The sequence below is a fragment of the Dipodomys ordii genome, unplaced genomic scaffold, assembly GCF_000151885.1.
Source record: "Dipodomys ordii isolate 6190 unplaced genomic scaffold, Dord_2.0 Scaffold14, whole genome shotgun sequence".
Classification (NCBI taxonomy): Eukaryota; Metazoa; Chordata; class Mammalia; order Rodentia; family Heteromyidae; genus Dipodomys; species Dipodomys ordii.
The window spans coordinates 5,616,490-5,636,626 of record NW_012267230.1 but is presented as its reverse complement, the minus strand read 5'-3'; the positions used below and the strand labels follow the sequence as shown (position 1 = coordinate 5,636,626).

At 49.2% G+C, this 20,137-nt stretch overlaps 1 protein-coding gene across 1 annotated transcript in view; it reads right to left on the bottom strand.

Annotated features, from left to right (window-relative positions):
- The window catches only part of Itgal (integrin, alpha L (antigen CD11A (p180), lymphocyte function-associated antigen 1; alpha polypeptide)), a 38,597-nt gene that overhangs the window by 6,797 nt on the left and 11,663 nt on the right, over positions 1 to 20,137 (bottom strand). The window contains exons 8-25 of the mRNA XM_013011693.1: positions 18,305 to 18,437; positions 18,013 to 18,163; positions 16,378 to 16,451; positions 16,165 to 16,297; positions 13,841 to 13,992; positions 13,402 to 13,539; positions 12,958 to 13,155; positions 12,692 to 12,822; positions 10,312 to 10,472; positions 10,055 to 10,206; positions 8,983 to 9,072; positions 6,745 to 6,798; positions 6,384 to 6,454; positions 5,438 to 5,579; positions 2,702 to 2,812; positions 2,307 to 2,386; positions 2,130 to 2,216; positions 498 to 573 (exon numbers count right to left, since the gene is read on the bottom strand). Of these exons, the coding sequence (XP_012867147.1) occupies positions 498 to 573; positions 2,130 to 2,216; positions 2,307 to 2,386; positions 2,702 to 2,812; positions 5,438 to 5,579; positions 6,384 to 6,454; positions 6,745 to 6,798; positions 8,983 to 9,072; positions 10,055 to 10,206; positions 10,312 to 10,472; positions 12,692 to 12,822; positions 12,958 to 13,155; positions 13,402 to 13,539; positions 13,841 to 13,992; positions 16,165 to 16,297; positions 16,378 to 16,451; positions 18,013 to 18,163; positions 18,305 to 18,437 (2,134 nt within the window). The remainder of the gene's footprint in view (positions 1 to 497; positions 574 to 2,129; positions 2,217 to 2,306; positions 2,387 to 2,701; positions 2,813 to 5,437; positions 5,580 to 6,383; positions 6,455 to 6,744; positions 6,799 to 8,982; positions 9,073 to 10,054; positions 10,207 to 10,311; positions 10,473 to 12,691; positions 12,823 to 12,957; positions 13,156 to 13,401; positions 13,540 to 13,840; positions 13,993 to 16,164; positions 16,298 to 16,377; positions 16,452 to 18,012; positions 18,164 to 18,304; positions 18,438 to 20,137) is intronic.

Sequence of the window (20,137 nt, the reverse complement as noted above, 5' to 3'; positions counted from 1 at the left end):
GGCGTTGTGGCTCAAGTGATAGAGCGCTCGCCTTGAGCTGAAGAGCTGAGGGACAGCACCCAGGCCCAGAGTTCAGGCCCCACGACTGGACCCAAAAAAAAAAACCTAGGTTCAGCCGGGTGCTGGTGGCTCACACTTGTAATCCGAGCTACTTAGGAGGCTGAGATCTGAGGATCAGGGTTCAAAGCCAGTTCAGGCAGGAAAGTCCATGAGACTCTTCAATTAGCCACCACCAAAACAAAACAAAACAAACAGCTAGGAGTAAAGCTCTGATTCAAGTGGTAGAGCACTAGCTGTGAGCATGAAAATTCTCAGGAACAGCGCCCAGGCCCTGCGTTCAAGCCCGCAATCAGTGGGCCAGCACAATAAGTAAGTACATAAATACATAAATACAACCTAGGTTCTAGGGCTGGGGGGTGGGGGTGGGGGTGGGGCTCAAGTGGTAGAGTACCTGCCTAGCAAGCAGGGAGGCTCTCAGTTCACATCTCAAGTCATACCTGGTAGATATGCTGCACTTGGTGGATCTTGGGACCTTTGGGGGTGAAGCTGATGTACAGTGTGGAGTTTTCCTGGCTGTGGAAAGAGAAGGGCAGAGACATGAATAGAGAGATGGCAAGAGGAGCTAAGAGCTCCTAGGAAGGCTAGGAGCTGCCAGCTTTGGGCTGTGGACCACAGAGGTACCATGTCAGCCCTCTGGAACTAAGTCCCATAGAGGGGAAGCCCTGAAGCCTGGGGATGGGCCAAGCCTGCGGATTGCATCCTCCCCACAGCATGCTACTTCACTGGTGTCTCCACCATCTTCTGGTCCTGCGCCTCCCACAGGTGGATCTCTGCCTCCCTCCCCACCATCCTTGACCTCCCTCACACAATTCTCATCTTCTGTTTGCTGGCTCAGAACCTGACCTTGCTCCCTGCTTCCTGCCAGATCAGGCCCAAGCCCCAGGTCCAAGCAGGCTGCCTTCCCACTGCTTGTCTACCTCCGCCCTCAGTGGAGCCCACATGCTCCCTACCCCCACCCCTGCACCCTTCTTCCTGTCCCCATCATTCAGACCGCAGGCCGAGCTCCACCTTCTCCACGAAACTTGCATCTCTTCTCACCTGCCCTGACCTGCCAGGATCTAATTTTCTATTTTTTATTTTTATTGGTCATAGGGCTTGAACTCAGGGGCTGGGTGCTGTCCCTGAGCTCTACAGCTCAAGGCGAGTACTCTACCGATTGTGCCACTTCTGGTTTTCTAGTGCTTTTTTTTTATTGGAGATAAGAGTCTCATGGACTTTCCTGCCTGGGCTGGCTTTGAACCACCATCCTCAGACTTCAGCCTCCTGAGTAGCTAGGATTAGAGGCATGAGGCACCAGCATCTAGCTCAGGCTCTAATTTTTCTATCAGTATCATTTCACTTGGCACTTGAGTTCAGAAGCACTGGACAGCTGAGCTCAGACACTGTCTCTGTCCTCACCTTACTGAGCCAACTTGAAAAAACCAAACCCAACATTCTACCTTCCTAGTTTTCCTTTTCTATGAACCAGAACATCCCACTAGCCACCCCCAGGAGTCCTTCCTGTTACAGCCTGCAAAGATTCATCGCTTCTGCATTTGGGCTGTCTGACTGAACCACAGGCTCCCAGAGGGCAAGATGCCACTGTGGAAACCTTTCTCAGGCCTCCCTCGCACTGCTGGCCCCTAGCGAGAATGCAGAGCAGCTGGAAGCAGTCAGGAGCTTGGCTCACAGCTCTGGGGTCAGCCTTAAATGCAGACTTCAGTGGTTCCAAGCCATGCGGCCTTGGGCAAGCACGTGCCTTCTCTGAGCGCGTGTTCATTAGGAGCATGAGGAAAGACGCAGCTGCTCAGAGGAGTGGAAAGCCCCAGGGACAGCCAGCAGCCAGCCAGTGTGCACCTCTGACATGGCTTTTCCTTTCCCGGGTGAATGTTACTGACTCAGAGCTCTTAAAGGGCCTCTATCTTTGCAGCACTGAAGACTTTGGGGGCTGTGGTTGGGATCAGTTTTCTCTGCCTACCCACCCAAACGTTAACAAAGGAACAGGGCTGGGAGGGGAACCCTGGGCCGTGAGGCTGGGCCCTGGCGGGGGAGACTGACTGGGAGAAGAGGTGGACGAGGCTCAGACTCACTCTTCAACGAGGATGTTGATGGGGTACAGGACAGGGATGTGGGTGGTGGCCGAGTTGTCCTCCAGGAGACCTGCGTCCTCATTCCGGCTGCGTGGGGCAGGTGGGGGGCAGCATTAAAGGGGTGTGGCCAGGCTGGGAGGGGGCAAAAGCCAGTGCAGGGATGTAGGGGCTGCTCACCAATGCACAGTGCCACGTAGCTCAACGAAGTCCACCCAGGAGCTGTTTATCAGGGTGTTAAACATCACTTGGACACCAACCTGGCAGGGCAGGAGAGGGAAGACATGGGTTTTCAGGGGGAGGCGCGAGGGGACCTCACAGCCCCAGCCAGGCACTAGATTAGCAGTGAACACAGAGCTATACAATGGGCTCCATTGTATAGATAAGGAAAAGTGAGGCTGCAGAGAGTCAGGCCATGTGTGAATGAATGACCCAGTCCCAGATTTGTCTGAGGCCCCAGTGCCTTAGGGAGGTCCCTTCCTGGTGAACCACCTTCTCCCTCCTGGGAGCCAAGAACTCCCTCGCCTCCACCAGCTGTGGCCGGGGGCTGGGAGGGAGGGATGGGCGGCACTTACCGAGCTGCCAGCTTTGAAGATGGGAGAGCTCACGTTGCATGAGAGCGCCCGGGTCAGGAGTCTGGCTTCCTCAGGGCCCTCCTCACAGCTCACAGGTACCTGGCTGTGTGGCTGGAAGCAAAAGAACAGAGACTTGTCAGTGGATGGGGCTCAGGGTTCCCTGACAGCCCTCCTGTCGGTGGTGGGGCTTGAACTCTGAGCCTGGGCGCTGTCCCTCAGCTCTTCAGCTCAGGGCTAGTGCTCTACCACTTGAGCCACAGGGCCACTTCCGGTTTTCTGAGTAGTTTATTGGCGATAAGATTCTCATGGACTTTTCCTGCATGGGCTGGCTTTGAACCGTGATCCTCAGATCTCAGCCTCCTGAGTAGTTAGGTTACAGGCGTGAGCCACCGGCGCCCGGCCCACGGAATGTTCTCAGAGAAGCAAATCAATCAGGCGCACAGGAGGGAATAGTGGTACAAATCTACAGTCCTGGCTACTTGAGAGGCAAAGGCAGGAGAATTCACTGGAGTCTAGGAATTTGAGGGCAGCCTGCGCAATATAGAGAAACTCTGTCTAAAAAAACGAAATAGGGCTGGGAATGTGGCTTCGTGATAGAGCGCTTGCCTAACATGCATGAAGCCTTGGGTTCAACTCCTCAGTACCATATACACAGAAAAAGCTGGAAGTGGAGCTGTGGCTCAAGTGGTAGAGTGCTAGCCTTGAGCAAAAGAAGCTCCGGACAGTGCCCCAGGCCCTGAGTTCAAGCCCTAGGACTGGCACAAAAAATTAAAATTAAAATTAAAAAAAAATGAAATAAAGCAAAATAAAATAAAAAGCAAAAAACTTTACACTGCATGAAATAAGCTAGACACAAAAGACAAACACTGAATCATTTTGTTTCTATAAACTACCTAGTGAATGCCAATTCACAGGAACAGAAAGTAGACTAGAGGTTATGGGGGCAGGCAGGGAGAAAGGAGACACTGCTTAAAGAATTTGAGGTGGGAAGTGACGCTATGGCTCAAGTGGTAGAGCGCTAGCCTTGAGCTGAAGAGCTGAGGGACAGCGCCCAGGCCAAGAGTTCAAGCCCCATGACTGACAAAAAAAAAAAAGAAAGAAAGAAAAAGAAAAAGAATTTGAGGTGATATAAAAGTTCTGCAAATAGATAGCTGTACAACCATGTGGGTATGTATACTCAATGCCAATGAGCTACAGGCTTAGGAAAGCTTTAAATGGTAACATTTATATAACATTTATCACAACTCAGGATCTGAATTCTGTCCCTGAGCTTTTTTGCCCAAGGTTAGCCACTTCTGGCTTTTTTTTGGTGAATAACTGGAAATACAGTCTCACAGACTTCCCTGCCCAGACTGACTTTGAATTATGATCCTCAGATCTCAGCCTCCTGAGTTGCTAGGATTGCACGTGTGAGCTATCAGTGCCAGCACAACAGAAGTTTGAATTCAGGGCCTTCTGCTTGCTAGGTAAGTACTCTGCTAAATGAGTCACACAACTGAAATGTGTGTGTGTATATGTGTGTTCGTGTGTGTGTAACTATATGAAATTATATACAGAAAAGTGAGAAGGGGGCTGAGAAGGTGGCTCAGTGGTAGAGTGCTTGCTGGGTTCAATTCCTCAGCACCATATAAGAAGAAAAAGCTAGAAGTGAGTCTGTAGCTCAAGTGGTAGAGTGCTAGCCTTGAGCTGAAGAGCTGAGCTGAGAGACAGAGCCCAGGCCCAGAGTTCAGGCCCCACAATGGACCCCACACCCCCAAAAAAAGTAAGAAGGAAAAACACCAAAAGATTGAAAGCAGTAATTTCTGGGCTATGGGTTTAGATTAGTGGTAGAACACTTGCCCAATATGTATAATACCCTAGGTTTGACTCCTAGCCTACACACAAAAAAATAGTGAATAAATAAACAACTAAATAAATGTCTTTTTTGTGTGTATGTGTGTGCCAGAAGTGGGACTTGAACTCAGGGCCTGCGTGCTCTCTCTTAGCTTTTTTTTTTTTTTTTGGTCAGTTGTGGGGCCTGAACTTTGGGCTTGGGCGCTGTCCCTCAGCTCTTCAGCTCAAGGCTAGCACTCTACCACTTGAGCCACAGTGCCACTTCTAGCTTTTTCTGCTTATATGGTGCTGAGGAATTGAACCCAGGGCCTCATGCATGCAAGGTAAGCACTCTACCACTGAGCCACCCTCCCAGACCTCTCTCTTAGCTTTTTGCTCAAGGATGGTGCTCTACCACTTGAGCCATATCTCCACTTTCAGCTTTTTGCTAGTTCATTGGAAATAAGAGTCTCATGAACTTTTCTGCTCAAGCTGGCTTTGAAGGTAGATTCTTAGATTCTTAGTTTCCCGTGTAGCTAGGATTACAGGTGTGAGCCACTATTGCGTAGCCATGACCATCTTTTTATTTTTTTAAGAAAAAAAATCATACTAATTTTAAAATAAAAGCTTGAGACACAGCTCACAGACACTGGCCCCTCTCTGAGGGAGTGAGAGCAGGTCATTGTGTATACTGCACACTACCCTTGCCCCTCTTCCACACGCCTCTTTTCTAAGACACTCACTAAATGGTGGGTATCCCCACTTTTTAAAAAAAAGTTGTGGATCTAAGAAGGTAAACTGTGTACCTCAGTTCACAGAACTTAAGGGGGATTCTGCATTCCCAACACCGTCCTGGCTGCCTGAGTCCAAGGAGGCAGCCAGGGCCCCTGTAGGAATCGCAGCGCCAGCGGCGATCTAGCTCACCTTCAGCGCTTCTGCCTTGCGGAAGGAGAGGCCACTTGGGAACTCCAGGGCCAGCTGGACCCAATAGGCATCTTCTCCCTGGTTACTCAGCAGCCATTCCACAGCCAGGCTGGCAGAGGGTGTCAGAGGCAGGAATATGGATCTGCAGAGGCAAGAGGAAGCAAGCAGGTCTGAAGTGAGCACTTCAGAAGCAAGGGATCTGATAGGTTATGAGAAACAATCTCCTGTGTACACGTATCATCGTAAGGACACAAATTTGTTCCTTTGCAGTTTGTTGGTTTTGCCATTTGTTCCTTTGCAGTTTGTTGGTTTTGCCAGGGCTGGGGCTCGAATTCAAGACCTGGGCACTGTCTCTGAGCTTCTCTGTGCTCGAGGCAAGCACTCTACCAATTGAGTCACAGTACAACTTCTGGCTTTTTCTGTGTAGTTCATTGGAGATAAAAGTCTCATGGACTTTCCTGCCTGGACTGGCTATGACTGCAATCCTTAGATCTCAGCCTCCTGAGTAGCTAGGATTACAGGTGTGGGCCACCAGTGCCTGGCTGAATTTATTCCTCTGTGTGTGTGTGTGTGTGTGTGTGTGTGTGTGTGTGTGTGTGTGTGTGTGTGATATTGAGGTTTGAACTCGGAGCTTTGTGCTTGCTAGGCAGGCGCTTTACCACTTGAGCTAGACCTCCATCTCCTTTTTGCTATAGTTACTTTTTTCAGACAGGGACTTCCAGTTTTTGCCCAGGTCAGCCTACATACACTGCGGTCCTCCTTACCCGTGCCTCCCATGTAGCAGGCATGCGCACTACATTAGGGAAACTGAGGCCCCGAGAAGAGGTGACATCCCCTGCTGACATATTCAGGGGTTAGAGAGAAGGAAGAGAGAACTCTAATCCAAAGTGTTTTTGGCAGCCTCAGGAGACCAGAGCCTAATTTGAGAGGTAGACGCTCTACAGACCTGGCGGGCAAGGACAGCGCCAAATTCGCTTCACACTTCTTATCCTCCCCGCAGTTCTTCTCAAAAGGGATCTGAAAATCAAGAAGACACGACTGGGAGACTCAGGTTCCAGACCAGCGGGGGAGCCAAGCTGGGCTGAGCCTGCATCTGCCTTTCCTCCCTCTTGCCTCCTCCCTCCTTCCACCCCCCAGCACACACACACACACACACACAGCTCAGGGACAGCGCCCTGGCTCTGTGTGCCCCCCCCCCCCCCCCCCCCCACACACACACAGCTCAGGAACAAACTCAGGGCCTTGGACTTGCCAGGCAACTGCTCTTCCACTGAGCTAAATCCCCAAATGCCCTCCCTCCCCCTTACCTCCAGGACCTCTGAATGTGGCAAGGGTCTCAGGATGGGCTGCATGTCTTTGATCTGAATAAGGAGTAGAGACAGGACAGCTCGGCTGGTTTAGTGAGCCTCAGGAAGAGGAAGTGGGCAGCTGGAATGGCTGTGGCCTTTCTACCAAGAGCCAGTACCTCCACAGGGCTGGCCCTGTGCCTAGGCTCTGCAGCTCCCCTCTGGCGGTACTGCCAGTGAGAGGCAGGGACTTGAGACACCTCACTCCCTCTCATGGGAAAGGCCTTTAATTCTAAGGGTAATAAGACCCTAGAAGGATGTTATGGGTTGCCAGTTGGCATATTCTCGAAAGAATCCAGCCTCCTCTACCTTCAGGTGACTTGCCAGGCAGTCTCCAGAGTCTTGTTGACCCGCTGAAGTCCTGGTGATCTCTGCTGACTCCTCCCTACCATTCTCAACACGGACACTCAGTGTCCCATCACCCCAGGAACAAGGGGCCTTCAACTTGCTCAGCCATCTTTCTGCCAGAAGTGAGATCCACCTGACCATTTCCCTTGATCTTACCCCGCTTCACTATCTAACCAAAGTCTATCCCTTCTCCAAGAGCCAGAACCAATGCCACTTCCCCCCGGGGAAGTCTTTTTGGCTTTGACAGTGATCACAAGTGTATTTTCCCTCAGCTTCCACATTGCATAGTTTGGCCTTGTCTTACTGCCCGTGGCAGGATCGGTGATTCCCTACACCTTTGTTGTCAGCTCTTTCAAGCAGAACCTCTACTTTTTGTCTAGTGGAATATCTGCACAGACAGCCTCAACCAGAGAGCCTCTAAGGTAGCTGAGAATGATCATGGGGCTAAGTTCTGACCAATGAGATTCAGTGAAAGTGTTAAGGCAGGGTGTTTAGGAAATACTACTCTTCTTCTGCCCTCCAGTGCGCACCTGATGGCTAGAGCCTGAGCAGCAGGTGGCCCAGACAGGTGGAGAAGCACTGAAGCCAAGGCTTCTGGTTTAGAACAGGGTAAGCAATCTAGATAGGAAGCCTTCACTAGGCCCCCACCTGTTTAGTAAATACGGGGTTACTAGGACTCAGCCACACCCTCTGGTCTTCCTGTGGTGTGACTCTGATGTTGCAGAAGCAAAGCTGATTGGTTGCAACAGAAACCACGTGGCCTGCAGAGCCAATAGCCGTTATTATAAAGCTCTTTGCAGATAGTCTGCCAACCCTGACTTGGGGCATAGAACTGCCACACCTGCTTATCCCTGCCTTTTATAGAAAAGACACTTTTTAATTTCTTTATTATTTTATTATTTTTCGTGCTAGTACTAGGGCTTGAACTTGGAATCTTGCATTCCCACTTAGCTTTTCCGCTCAAGGTTGAGGCATAGCTCCACGGTTGGCTTTTTGCTAGTTAATTGGAGATAAGATTTTATGGACTGGCTTTGAACTGGGATTCTCAGATCTGAGCTTTCTGAGGAACTAGGATTCCAGGCGTGAGCCACCAGCACCTGGCAAGGCAGACTTTTAAAAGGCACTTTTTATGAACTGACCTCAGGGAAGCCAGTGCCTTAACACAGGGCAGGGCTCAGTCAGCGCTGTCCCTCCTCACCGTGACAGCTCACCCACGCTGAATACACATGGACAAGGAGGCTACTCAAGATGCCCTGTCTTCCACCAATAAAGGACAAGCCCAGAGCTAGACCCTCTCGAAAGTTCTCTGGAATTTACATGTTGAGAAACAGGCACTCTTGGGGGCTGCAGCGGGTCAAGGATCTGGAGTAGGTTCACTGAAAGGCCTGGAGAACCGACCATCATCAACTATTCCCTTTCTTCCAAAAGTTGTTTGCTTCTTCAAACTTTATTTATTTACTTGTTTACTTCTGGTGCTGGTACTGGGACTTGAACTCAGGGTCTTCTGCTCTTGCTTAGCTTTTTTACTTAATGCTGATGCTCTACCACTTAAGCTACTTCTGGCTTTTTGTTGATTAATTGGAGATAAGCCTCACTTTTCTGCCAGATCTGGATTCAAACTTTGATCCTCAGATCACTGCCTCCTGAGAACAAGGCTTAGAGGAGTGAGCCACCAGGGCCCAGCTCAAATTTCTTTTAAATGCGAATTTTTACAAATCTTTTTTTCCCTACTTATGTAAGCCATATTTAGTTTCTGTTGCTTATAGCCAAAGACTCATGTATCACTTCTCCACAAATGAAATTTCTACTTTCCTCTACTGTCCTGCAAGTCTTCAGCCAATCTCTTCTTACCATCCTTGGGCTCCCTGGTGTCCCTTCGTCCTCCAACAGAGAGAAATTCAGAGAGACATTGATGGGGGAGATGAGATCTTGAATGCAGACCTGAGGATGAGAAGAATACAATCTATATCATGTCTAGCCTTCATCATAGTTCCTGCTGAGTGTCTGCCTTGTCTGCATTTTACCAACAATGAAATTCTAGTACTTGGCTAAGGCTTTATCCAGTAGTAAATGTTTTTTCACTACTTGCCAGCATTGAAAATACATTTACAACATATCATGTGTTTATACTGAACCTGTGATACTTCAAAGCATAAACTTCTGTTCTTCATCTATAGCTCCATGGCAGACATCATTAGTCAATCCCAGCACTATTTCTCATTTAGTCCTAATGAGAACCCTCAATCTTTGCCAAACTGTTCTAAGCAGACAGCATCAAAGTTTGCAAAATAAGGTTCCAGAAAACTAGACTAACCTAACCTAGTTTTCTATCCTAAAATACTACTTCCTTGGGGGTGGAGAGAGGGGAGTATGATTCAAGTAGTAGAGTATCTATTTAGCAAATGTGAGGTCCTGAATACAAACTCTGGCCCCAGTATTAAAAAGCTTCAAGCCAAGTGCCAGTGGCTCTTGCCTGTAATCCTAGCTACTTAGGAGGCTGAGATCTGGAAATTATGGTTTGAAGCCAGCTGGGGCAGGAAAGCCCATGAGGCTCTTATTTCCAATTAACTACCAAAAATGCCAGAAGTAGAATTATGGCTCAAGTGATAGAGTGATAGCCTTGAGGGGGTGAAAAAAAAAGCTCAGGGACAGCACCCAAGCCCTGAGTTTAAGCCCTGAACCAGCATGCATGTACACACATGCACACATGGGCACCCTCCCCCCAAATGCTTAAGTGAATACAGTAAAGCCTAGAATAAAAGACACTTGAGATGTTGTCCCTATGATTGCACAGCAGAGGAAATAGCAAATGCAGAGAGATCAACGAGGCCTGCCACCCAGCTGGACAGTGACAGAGCTGAGCCCTGCACTGCTTGTGGCTGGCATCCAGACTTTCCCAGAACCCCAGCACTAGCTTCCTTACTGGGAAGTAAAACCAGAATTTCTGGCAGGACTTGGTTGGGGTGACAGCTGTGTTCCCGCTGAGATGGTTTCCGCCTCCAGGAAACATCCCCCGGCTCCTGGTCCGATGTCCATCCAGCTGCAAGGTGTAGGTGAGATTGGCAAGCAGGCGACCTGGGTTGGTGGAAAGTACGAGACGTGGATGGTGAGGGAGTTCTGGGAACACAGGCCGGGCTCGGGGTGGGCAGTGGCTATGGGGAGCAGGAGGACAGCCCTGACCTCGGAACTGGGGCATGAGAAGTTTCATCTGGAAGCAGACTGTGAGATTAACGCCTTCCTTCTTCTTGGGACCGTCCAGGTGGGCACACTCCACCTCGTGCACCGGGACCTCGGCTGGGAAGAAGGCCATCTCAGTGACGATGTCCACCACGGGCCTGGAGCTGCAGGGCAGGAAAATGCCATGTTTTTCCCTTGGTTTCAATCATACATTCAGCCCTGGGCTCCATCCTGCAGAGTCCAAAGGCCTCTCCTTTCTGAAAGCTGACCTCTACTCCTCTGTCTCCTTTCACCCACAACTATGGACACAGTCCAGCAGCATTCCCTCCTGTACTACGACCAGCCTCGTGAACCCTTGGCCATAAAAAAAAAAGTGTTTTGTTTTTGTTTTATTTGGCCAGATACAGTGGCTCATGCCTGCTAGCCCATGTCTGCTACTTCAAGACAGAATGAGAGGAGTATAGTTCGAGGCCAGCCCAGGCAAGAAGTTTGCAAGATGGTCTCCTCCCCCCCCCCCATCTCAATCACTATGTTAGATGTGGTGGCATGTAACTATCATCCTAGGATTGTGGTCTAAGGCCGGCCCAGGCAAAAGTGCAAGACTATCTGAAAAATAAAGCAAAGAAGGTTTGGAGGCATGTCTCAAATGGTAGAACATCTGCTCAGATTTCAAACCTAAGTATTGCCCCTCCAAATTAAAAGTTTATAAAAAGAAAGCTGGGGGCTGGTGGCTCACACCTGTAATCCTAGCTACTCCAGAGGCTGAGAGCTGAGGATTGTGGTTCAAAGCCAGCCCGGGCAGGAAAGTCTGTGAGACTCTTATCTCCAATAAACTACTAAAAAGTCGGAAGTGATGCTGTGGCTCAAGCAGTAGAGCACTCGCCTTGAGCTGAAGAGTGTAGGGACAGGGCCCAAGCCCAGAGTTCAAGCCCCACGACTGACCAAAAAAAAAAAAAAAAGTTTATAAAAAGAGAAACCATAGGGGTTAGGACTGAAGCTGCTTCTGTCCTTGTCAAGAATGCATGAGGCCCTGGATTTTGATCCCCAGCACTGTAAAAATTTTAAAGTTAATAATAGACGGGCACTGGTGGCTCATGCTTGTAATCTTAGCCACTCAGGAGGCTGAGATCTGATGACTGTGGTTCAAAGCCAGCCCAGGCAGGAAAGTCTGTGAGATACTTATTTCAAATAAACTATTCAGAAAAAGCCAGAAGTGGGCTGGGAAGGTGGCTCAGTGGTAGAGCGCTTGCCTTGCAAGCACGAGGCCCTGGGTTCGATTCCTCAGCACCACATAAGCAGAAAAAGCCAGAAGTGGTGCTGTGGCTCCAGTGGTATAGCACCAGCCTTGAGCTGAAGAGCAGGGACAGTGCCCAGGCCCAGAGTTCAGGCCCCATGACTGGCAAAAAAAAAAAAAAAAGAATCTCAAAAAAAAAAAAAAAAAGAAAGAAAAAGAAAAAGCCAGAAGTATTATGGTGGCTCAAGTGGTAGAGTTATAGCCTTGAGAAAAAAAGAATCTCAGGGACAGTGTCTAGGACCCGAGTTTAAGCCCCCAGGACCAAGACACACACACACACACACACACACACACACACACACACACACAAACTAATAGTAAACAGGGATCTTATGAGGGGCTTCATGTATATAGTCATCTAATGAGGCTACAGGATGTTTAGAATAAAATTCAGCTTATTTTTTTGGGGGGGGTCCAGTTGTGGGGCCTAAACTCTGGGCCTGGGCGCTGTCCCTCAGCTCTTCATCTCAAGGCTAGCGCTCTACCACTTGAGCCACAGTGCCACTTCCGGCTTTTTTGTTTTTGCTTATGTGGTGCTGAGGAATTGAACCTAGGGCCTCATGCATATAAGGCAAGTGCTCTACCACTGAGCCACTTTCCCAGCCCCAGCCTACTTGTTATCTACCCCATACTGTCTGTCTCTCTAGTCTTATTTCCTATCCTCCTTGAAAAAAATATGAGACCCTATTAGAAAATTAAGAGAAAAAAAAAAGAGATGAGGGGTACTGCTCAAGTGGTAGAGCCAGTTAAATGCAAGGCCCTGAGTTCAAACTCCAGTATCTCCAGAAAAAAGCAAAAGGCACAGCAGGTGATGAGAAAGTATCAACCTGCCTGGGCAAGAAAACCTGTGAGACTCTTATCTCCAATTAACAACTGAAAAGTCAGAAATGGAGCTGTGGCTCAAAGTGGTAGAGCACTAGCCTTGATCACAAAAGCTCAGGGACAGCACCGAGTTCAAATCCCAGAACTGGCTAAATAAATAAATAAAAAGCATCTAGCACAGTGCCCAGTTCCCTACTCAAAGGCTGAAAGCTGAGATTATCAGGGGCTTGGGAAGTGGGGGGGTGGGGTGGATGGAGGGAATCTTACCTCAGCACAATCACCTGGCCCTTTGCCCCTACAGCCACATCTGCCAGGCCATCCCCTCCAAGATCCTTCACCCCATGGATGGAGCGTCCAAACCACTGAATTCCTGGCAGTATTTGGGACCCTTTTATTCGCTGGGAGCAAGAGAGAAATTCATGCTGAGCTGGGAGAGGACAAGGTGGAGGCAGAAGTCAGGCCCAGGATGGGGTCTGGGCTTGGAGCTTGCAGGTTCCTAGAACCACGTTTCATGGGTGGATGGGGCAACTTACCTGACTTGGATAGGGGCTGAGCCCACCATGCTGCCCATTGAAGATGTATACAGTCCCCTGTGCCTCCAGCGGAGCTCCCACTGCTACATCCATCAGTCCATCCCCATTGATGTCTGTCAGGACACTGATGGTGGCTCCAAAGCGCCCAAGGGGGTGGCCAGGATCTCCCTGCAGTTCTGAGACCATCTCAAACTTCAGCTGGGAAGAAGCAAGGAGATGACAGATTGCACCTCAGACACAGCAGACGTCCCTAGAATGCAGCCCTGCAAAAGCTAGTTAGTGAAGAACGCATGCAACTGTCAGCACTGGGCCCTGCATATAGTCCCCCCCTAAGGTGGACTTGCTGTTGTTCATTTATACGATTAATCTATAATCAAGAAAAAGGCCCTCAGAATCACTGAGGCCGGTGCATCTTTCTGCCTCTCCCAAGGTCCTGGTTCCCACCTGTTTTCTCTGGTAGATGAACACTCGGCCTCCTCTTTGCTCCCCATAGAAGAAGGGGGCTCCGATCAGCAGCAGCTCTGCCTCTCCATCTTGGTCCATGTCAATGCTACACAGCTCCCCACCAAAATAAGAGCCAATCTGTAGGGAGAGGAAGATGGCTGTGGAAGAACTGCACCAAGTCCATTTTTCCCATCGTTCAGAGGCAGGTTCAAGTCCTGGGTCTACCCTGAAAGCCTATATGGGAATTAAAACAAACTAGGCTCTTGGAGGTCCAGCTTCTTAAGAGGGAGTGTGGGATGACCAGGTTTACAGAGGGTTCTGTGAGCAGCACCTGTGACAGGACTGACATGCAGACAGGGGACAGGAGTTTGAAGGAAATGGGGAATGCCCCGCTGCTACACTCGCCTTAACCGGCAGATGGCCCTTGGGCTGTGTTTACCTGGGTTCCGCTTATTTTCTGGACCTGGATCCAGTGTTGCCCATCTTTTGGCTCTTGGAACACCAGCACCTGACCCACGTGCTGGTAACGGGGGGCTCCGGCTGCCAGCAGTGATGTGGGTCCTCGGGAAGGCAGCCAGGTCACTGTGTAGCCTGAGAGAGAGGAGAGAGAGAGAGAAAGAGAGAGAGAGACAGACAGACAGATAGACAGACAGGCAGACAGAGAGAGCACCTTAGAAATGCAAAGGACTCTGACAGAAGTTAGCACGCCAAGTAAAAGGTCTAAGAAATCAAACTCATAATCAAGATGCATTAAGGGGCTGGGAAGGTGGCTCAGTGGTAGAGTGCTTGCCTTGCATGCATGAGGCCCTCGGTTTAATTCCTCCGCACCACATAAGCAGAAAAAGCCGTAAGTGGTGCTGTGGCTCAAGTAGTAGAGTGCTAGCCTTTAGCTGAAGAGCTGAGGGACAGAGCCCACACAGAGTTCAGGACCCAAGACTGACATAAATAAATAAATAAAAATAAATTAAATGAGATGTGGGAGAACAATGGAAAGGGTGATAATTGATCAAGATGCATTATACACCAGACACCTGTGGCTAGCTACTCCGGAGACTGAGATCTGAGGATCACAGTTCAAAGCCATCCCGGGCAGGAAAGGCCAAGAGTCTCTTATCTCCAATAAACTACTCAGAAAAAGCTGGAAGTGGCAGTGTGGCTCAATTTGTACAGCACTAGCCTTGAGCCCAGAGAGGCTCAGGGACAGAGCGCAAGCCCTGAATTCAAGCCCTAGGATTGGTTAAAAAAAAACCCAAGGTGCATTCTACTTATAATCTGACTTGTGAAACTGAAACTCTTTGTACAAATACTTAAATTAATTAATTAATAATAAAATGGATTTGACAGATTAGGAAGAACACAAAACTGATGTGAATATTAAAAATAAATCAGGAGCGAAGTGTGGTGGCAACACATGCCAATAATCTTGGGATTCAGAAGACTGAGATAGAAGATCTCAAATCTGCTGGGCACCGGTGGCTCACACCTATAATCCTAGCAACTCCGGAGGCTGAGATCTGAGGCTCTGAGTTCAAGGCCAGCCCAGGCAGGAAAGTCTGTGAGACTCTTATCTCCAATAAACCACTCAGAAAACCAGAAGTGGTGCTGTGGTTCAAGTGGTACAACGCAAACCCCACGACCAACAACAACAACAAAAAAAAAAGATCTCAAATTTGAAGCCAGCCTAGGATACACATCCAGATCCTGCTTAAAAAAAAAAAAAAAAGCCAGGCACCATTGGCTCATACCTGTGATCCTAGCTACTCAGAAGGCTGAGATCTGAGGACTGAGGTTTGAAGCCAGCTTGGGAAGGAATGAGACTTTTATTTCCAAGTAACCTTCAACAGTACCATCATGTGGCAGAAAGATGCAATAGCAATCATGGATTGACCATACCAATTTCCTCTATGCTCAACATCAAGAGAACCACTTCGTTTATTTATTTTTTTGGGTCCGGTCGTGGGGCCTGAACTCTGGGCCTGGGCGCTGTCCCTCAGCTCTTCAGCTCAAGGCTAGTGCTCTACCACTTGAGCCACAACACCACTTCTGGCTTTTTTTCTTATGTGGTGCTGAGGAATCGAACCCAGGGCCTCATGCATGCAAGGCAAGCGCTCTACCACTGAGCCACCTTCCCAGCCCCAAGAGAACCACTTCGTTTTGTTTTTATTTGCAAAATGGCTTCACAATATATATAACCTAGGCGGATTTCTAACTCACAATCCTCTTGCCCCATCCTCCTGAGTGCTGGGATCACAGGCTTGTGCCACCATACTCGGCTCAAAATAACTTCGTTCTAGGGGGTGGGAGGCGGTATACGAGGGCTTGAACTGGTTTCCTGTGTTTTCCACAGACTACAGAGGCTACCACTCACAGACTTCCGTGATCCTCAGATCTCAGCATCCCCAGTAGCGAGGATTACAAGCATGAGCCACCATCACCTGCCTTTCATCATTAATTAATTAATTGCTTTTGCCAGTCATGGGACTTGAACTCAGGGCCTGGACACTGTTCCTGAGCCTCTCTGTCCTCAAGGCTAGCACTCTACTACTTGAGCCACAGCACCACTTCTGTCTTTTTCTGTTTATGTGATACTGAGGAATCGAACCCAGGACTTCTTGCAGGCTAAGCAAGCACTCTACTACTAAGCCACATTCCCAGGCTGCATCATTATTTTAAAAGCCAATCAGAGCAATACTCTGGCTCCTCCAACCAAAACACAGCAACCCCCCCCCAAAAAAAACCAAACAAACACAAAAAAGTACTTACCCAAATAACCCTCTTTTGCTTCTTGTGTCAGGGGTTCATTCCCAACAAACATGGCATCCTGAAGGTCTTCCTTCAGGTCCAGAAAGCCCCCGGCCCAGTCCTTGGCTCCAACTGCCCCCACGACACCATGGCCCTGTCCAGGAAAGGAGGTGAATGGGTCAGAATCCTCCTGAGCCAGCTGAATCTCAGTGGCATACCACAGCTCACATTTACCTTGCTGAGGTCTGCGCTGATGCCGCTGGATGACAGCTCCATGTTGAAGGATGTCAGGTCCCGTCTGCTGGTGCCTGAGGGACAAGGTTAAGGAAAAGGCTGGAACCAAGGAGCGGTAAGAACAGTGATGCCCTTGGGAGCATGAAGGGGGAAGGACAGTCAGCATGGATCACGGTACAAAGAATGAATGTGAACCTTGGAGTCAAACAGAAGAGGGACACGAGGGATGTGGCCTTCACACCGAGGGGCTTTCCCCTGTCTAACTCCAGGGATACCAACCGTCTGAGATGTAGCCCTCAATTTCTGTTCCTACCCAGGCTTCCCATGTCTACAGACGGCAGCCCCCCCTCCCCCACACCACCCATCACACCTACAAAAGTTGCTAAGAACCCAGAATCAAGCATGCTTCTGCCTTCGCCACATCCTGTCTCTAGTCTACCAAATCGTGATGGCTCTGCCTTCAACGTATGCCTGTCTAAACAGCACGTTGCCTCCCCTCTGCCGAAGCTAGATCTAAAATGTTTGATAAATGATACCAGACACTAGGCACTCACACACAGTGAGACCAAAGGAAGACACACTTAGGGGAGGAACACAAAGGTACAAGGCCACTGTTTCTCTGATCATCTAAAATAATAATTTATTGAATGAACTCTAGGAAATGGAAACAAAAGAATTTTTTTTCTTTTTTTTCTCTTTGTCTTGTTTGTTCTTCCCCCCCCCCGTCTTTGGGAGGGTAAGGGGGCACAGAAATGGGGAGACAGAGGGTGAACAAATGCAGCAGTGTGCCCACTAAGACACTATGTTGAAAATGAACTATACAACTTGTGGGTGGGGATGGGAAGGGAAAACTGAGTAAGAGTGAGGGAAGGGGTGGCACTGTCCAAAAAGAAATGTATTCATGGGCTGGGAAGGTGGCTTGCCTTGCATGCATGAGGCCCTGGGTTCGATTCCTCAGCACCACATAAGCAGAAAAACCCAGAAGTGGCACTGTGGCTCAAGTAGAGCACTCGCCTTGAGCTGAAAAGCTGAGGGACAGCGCCCAGGCCCAGAGTTCAGGCCCCACAACCAACCAAAAGAAAAATGTATTCATTACCTGATTTATATAACTGTAACCCCTCTGTACATCGCCTTTATAATAACAATAGAAAAAACCAACAACAAAAAAAGATATACCTATCTAGCTCTCTGATCATCTGCACTACCATCACTTGGGTCTGGATCCTCTTTCTTCTCTTTCTATCTTCCTCTGTCTGTGTATCTCTCCCTCTCTCTCGTTCCCTCCCTCCTTCCTCCCCCCACCTTTTTTTTTTCTTGTGCTGGTACCAGGGCCTGAATTCTGTGCTTCATGCTCTTTTTCAGATTTTTTGTTCATGACTGACATTCTACCACCTGAGACACACCTTCAGGTCTCCCCCAACCCCCCTTTTTTTTCCCTAGAAGAGCCTGGAAGTCTTTTCTGATTGGTCTGGTTTTAAATCACCATCCACAGTCCTCCAGGTCTTAGCCTCCTGAGTAGCTAGGACTGCAGGTGTGAACTGCTAACATCCAGCTCGCTGCCTTTATCCGATGCGAATATGAGCTACCACCGAGCGTTCTAGCCCAGGCCCCTCTCTCCCAGGGTCTGACACGCACCCTCAATGTCATAGATCCGCCTTTGCAGCTCTGTGAACAGATCTTTCAGCTTCTCAAATGTGTCCAGAATCTTTACAAACTCCTCTATGGGTTTGGAGGCGAATTTGTGCAGTGTCTCCTGACTCTCTGTGGTCTTAAAATGCCTTCCAACCTGTGAGAGAGTGAAGACTGAAGAGCTGACACGTCTCATGGTCACAAGAACTTAGCTCAGGGACAAAGGGGACCCAGGGGGCTGGGGGCTAGGAGAGAAAACAGTGAGGAAGCGGCAGCTGCAAGGGCCTGGCGCCCATACCCCAATGATGTAGCGGATGATGTCTTTGGCCACATCAATGTTACCAGTGTCAGTGGCCTCGCCGTCAGTGATGATGATGAGCACTTTGGTGGCATCTGGCCGGGCCCCCAGCTCTGGCCGGAACACCTGCGTCCTGTGTCCAGGAAAGGAGGTGTCTGAGAGACTTCCCCAAACCAGGCCTAAGGTCCCCCACACCCTAGTCTTTACATCACTGTCTTGCACACTTTTGCCATTCTCCTCTGAGCCCCTTCTCCTCTGCTGCTGCCCCCTTCCCTCAAGGCAAGAATGCCAATGGGCATCCCAGAGCTCATGGGTAGCAAAGATGAGCATTTTTAAAGAAGTGACTCTGGGGCTCTATCTCCTCTCCATCCCAACCATGCCCTTTCCAATCACCAGCCTTTCACCAGTTGGAGATGCTCTCTATGGGAAAATCACCCCCACACAACTGGGCTGGGAAGCCAAGGGAAACTGAGTCATCCTTCCAGAGCAAGCATCTTCAGCAAGCAGCTGCTCACGCCTGTTAACAATTCTAGCTACTTCAGAGGCTAAGATCACGAAACTCTAAATACAAGCCCAGCCTAAGGAAATACATTCTCAGGGACTCCATCTCAAGCAATTTAGAGTTGGAGGTGGTGACATTCCATCCTAGCTACAAGAGAAGCATAAATAGGAGGATCGTGATCCAGGCTGGCAATAGCATAAACAGGACCCTATTTGAAAAAGAAGGGAAACAAAAAGGGCTGCGGGTGTGACCCAAGTGGTATAGTACTTGTCTAACAAGCCCAAGACCCTGAGGCCAAACTCCAATACCACTAGAGGTGGGGAAGGGAAAGAAAAGATCAGTACACTTGATATAAAATAGATTAAGGCTCAGGCTGGGAAGGTGGCTCAGTGGTAGAGTGCTTGTCTTGCACGCATGAGGCCCTGGGTTCGATTCTTCAGCACCACATAAGCAGAAAAAGCCGGAAGTGGCACTATGGCTCAAGTAGTAGAGCGCTAGCCTTGAGCTGAAAAGCTGAGGGACAGCGCCCAGGCCCAGAGTTCAGGCCCCACGACCGATGACATTTAAAAAAAAAAAAGATTAAGGCTCAAAATCCCTGCCTTGTCCATGGTCTCCTGAGCAAGTCAGACCACAGCTCTTACTGGGAACAGCAACTAAGCTAAGCAGCTGACCACAGATGTCAAGACCTGCTATCAAGACCTCTGGCTTCAGCCAGGCACCAGTGGCTCATGCTTGTAATCCTAGCTACTCAGGAGGCTGAGATCTGAGGATCATGGTTCAAAGCTAGGAAAGTCCGTGAGACTCTTATCTCCAATTAACCACCAGGAAACCAGAAGTGGTACTGTGGCTCAAATGGTAGAGCACTCACCTTGAGCTAAAGAGCTCAGGGACAGTACCCAGGCCGAATTCAAGCCTCATGACTGACAAAAAGAAAGTAAAGAAGGAAGGAAGGAAGGAAGGAAGGAAGAAAGAAAGAAAGAAAGAAAGAAAGACAGACCTCTAGCTTTGTCTCTGGTATACAATGTTTCCCCAGCTCCCATCCACATGGACATGGTCTGTCATGGACCCCACTTGTGGATTCCTGCCTGGCTCAAAGCACAACTGTCTTTCATGTGCAGTTTTTATTTTTTGTTTTGTTTTGTTATTTTTTGGGTCTGGTTGTGGGGCCTGAACTCTGGGCCTGGACGTTGTCCCTCGGCTCTTCAGTTCAAGGCTAGAGCTCTACCACTTGAGCCACAGCGCCACTTCCGGCTTTTTTCTTTTTGCTTATGTGGTGCTGAGGAATTGAACCCAGGGCCTCAGGCACGCAAGGCAAGCACTCTACCACTGAG